This window comes from Aplysia californica, unplaced genomic scaffold (genome assembly GCF_000002075.1).
Source record: "Aplysia californica isolate F4 #8 unplaced genomic scaffold, AplCal3.0 scaffold00210, whole genome shotgun sequence".
Taxonomy (NCBI): domain Eukaryota; kingdom Metazoa; phylum Mollusca; class Gastropoda; order Aplysiida; family Aplysiidae; genus Aplysia; species Aplysia californica.
In genome coordinates this window covers 127,609-129,603 of record NW_004797480.1, presented here as the reverse complement: position 1 = coordinate 129,603, position 1,995 = coordinate 127,609, and the positions used below count along the sequence as shown (strand labels likewise).

The following is a 1,995-nucleotide window of genomic DNA, read 5'->3' as shown; positions in this document are numbered from 1 at the left end:
TATTAGAATTATAATTATTATCAGAATTATTATCATTGTCAATATCATTATCAATACCCATGACATCACAAACAAATGTTCATTTCATCCTTACATTCGAGTAGAAATTCACAGAGCCGAAGAGATCATCGGTGTGAGTTCCGAACTGCACCAGTCCCCACATCTGTCCTGTAAGGCCCGCCTTCTTCTTGTACTCGTTGTCCTTGTAGTTGTCCAGGAAGGCAGTGGTCACTCCACGACGTTTACAGTACTCCTTGCCGAAATGCCAGCGGGTGTGGTTCTGAGAGAGAAAAACAAGAGGTTTTGGAGTGAGTGTGAGACGATACAAATACCTAGTACCCACTGCCCATAAGCAAGATCTGTTCGGTTCGGCTTGCTTTGCTAGCCAGATTGAGGGCGTCAAAACGCCTATCGTGGCACAAACGTGTTTGTTTACAGGGCGACAAGTTGTGCGATCGGTTCATCGATCTCCCAAAGGGCACTCTGTTTTATGCTTAGGCAAGGGAAATATTTACAGTGATGAGATTCATAAAGATGACATACAAACTGATACCCGAAGCTTCCTTCGAAAAATAAGAGAAACATAGTATTCACGTTGGGAAACAAGGAAGGGGTTAGGGTGCTTTTTAGTATTTTACAGGTGTGATAGAAATATTTGGGGGTTTTTGTGACAGGAAACTTTTAAATTAGTTTTACATTTGTCGTGGCTAACTGTCCCAAGATTCTACGATTTTCAACCAACAAAAAGTCTTTAAAGTGCACATCGTGCACGCAGGACCGCCGAGATTTGCTATGTTTATCAGACAACCTTTTACGTTAGAGACACTCACAGAGAGAGAGAGAGAGAGAGAGAGAGAGAGAGAGAGAGAGAGAGAGAAAGAGGGAGAGAGAGAGAGAGAAAGAGAAAGAGAAAGAGAGAGAAAGGGGGACGTTAATATCATGATTTTACCTACCAGAATTTCAGAGGTATAGAGGAAAAGGATAGTTACTAAAACATCATCTATATCTACACTTACCACCATCTTATAGAGCTCCAGCTGCTCGCCACTAGGGCCCTTCATGTATACAAAGCTAAGACCGGCGAAAGGGCCTTCTTTCACATTGATTCCCTTGTCTTTGATAGGTGCATTTCTTCGCTCCTCTTCATTCTTCACCTGCAGACGACATTGCAAATTATTTTATTGTTAATTTTCTTTAAAAAATTATGTTTGCCAACTTTAACCGTATAGCTCATTAACGGATGATTTGACAATTATTCTGAGTAGCGCGTGTCATCCAGATATTGACATGTGTTATTTCATACCAGGCTTAGGTGGGAGGCACGTAAATTTCCTACTTTTTAAGGTGGTAAAAGTTGGTGCTGGCTTTGAATACGTGAACTGGATCATTTAATCAGTAAGCATTGAATGGGTGAAACAATGAATGAATGAATAAAACGTGTGGACGTTTATGTCCCGGATCTAACAAATTCTAATAAAGTTGATAGAGACGTAAAACACATACTTTTTCACGACAATGTAATTACCTTGACGGCTCTGTTAAATATGGCCTTGTCATAGCCGGCTTTGATCGACTTCTCCTCCAGCTCATGAACAAACTGGTTGAAATCTAGGTCATCCTTGGTCCACAGACAGATCTGGGGAGCGTTTCGAACACCGGGCCCTGTGAGTCGAATGCGGCGAGGGTAGGTGATGTGCTCCTCCGTGTCACGACGAGCGAACTCAATCAGCTGGACCAGGCCGTTGTCGAAGAGGACAAATTCACCGCGGATCTGGGGATAGGATAGAGAAAATGGTTTGTGAAAGTTATAGGTTTCGGAGTAGAGTGCTTCTACTTTCTTACGTTTTCTTATTCTTACTTTCCTTTTGCGTTTCTACCTCTTGATCTGAATAACACTCTTTCTTCCATTTGTTCTCTTTTTCTCTCTTTCTTTCTCTCTCTCATTCTCTGTCTCGGTTTCTCTCAGTCTCTCTCTCTCTCTCTCTCTCTCTCTCT

The 1,995-nt window shown here is 42.0% G+C and overlaps 1 protein-coding gene across 1 annotated transcript in view; it reads right to left on the bottom strand.

The window, feature by feature from the left end:
* Positions 1–1,995, bottom strand: part of LOC101854868 — a gene marked incomplete in the record, with an annotated part of 9,143 nt that overhangs the window by 5,268 nt on the left and 1,880 nt on the right. Inside the window, 3 exon segments of the mRNA XM_005099362.3 lie at positions 95–280; positions 1,017–1,154; positions 1,526–1,771. Coding sequence (XP_005099419.2) covers positions 95–280; positions 1,017–1,154; positions 1,526–1,771 — 570 coding nt within the window.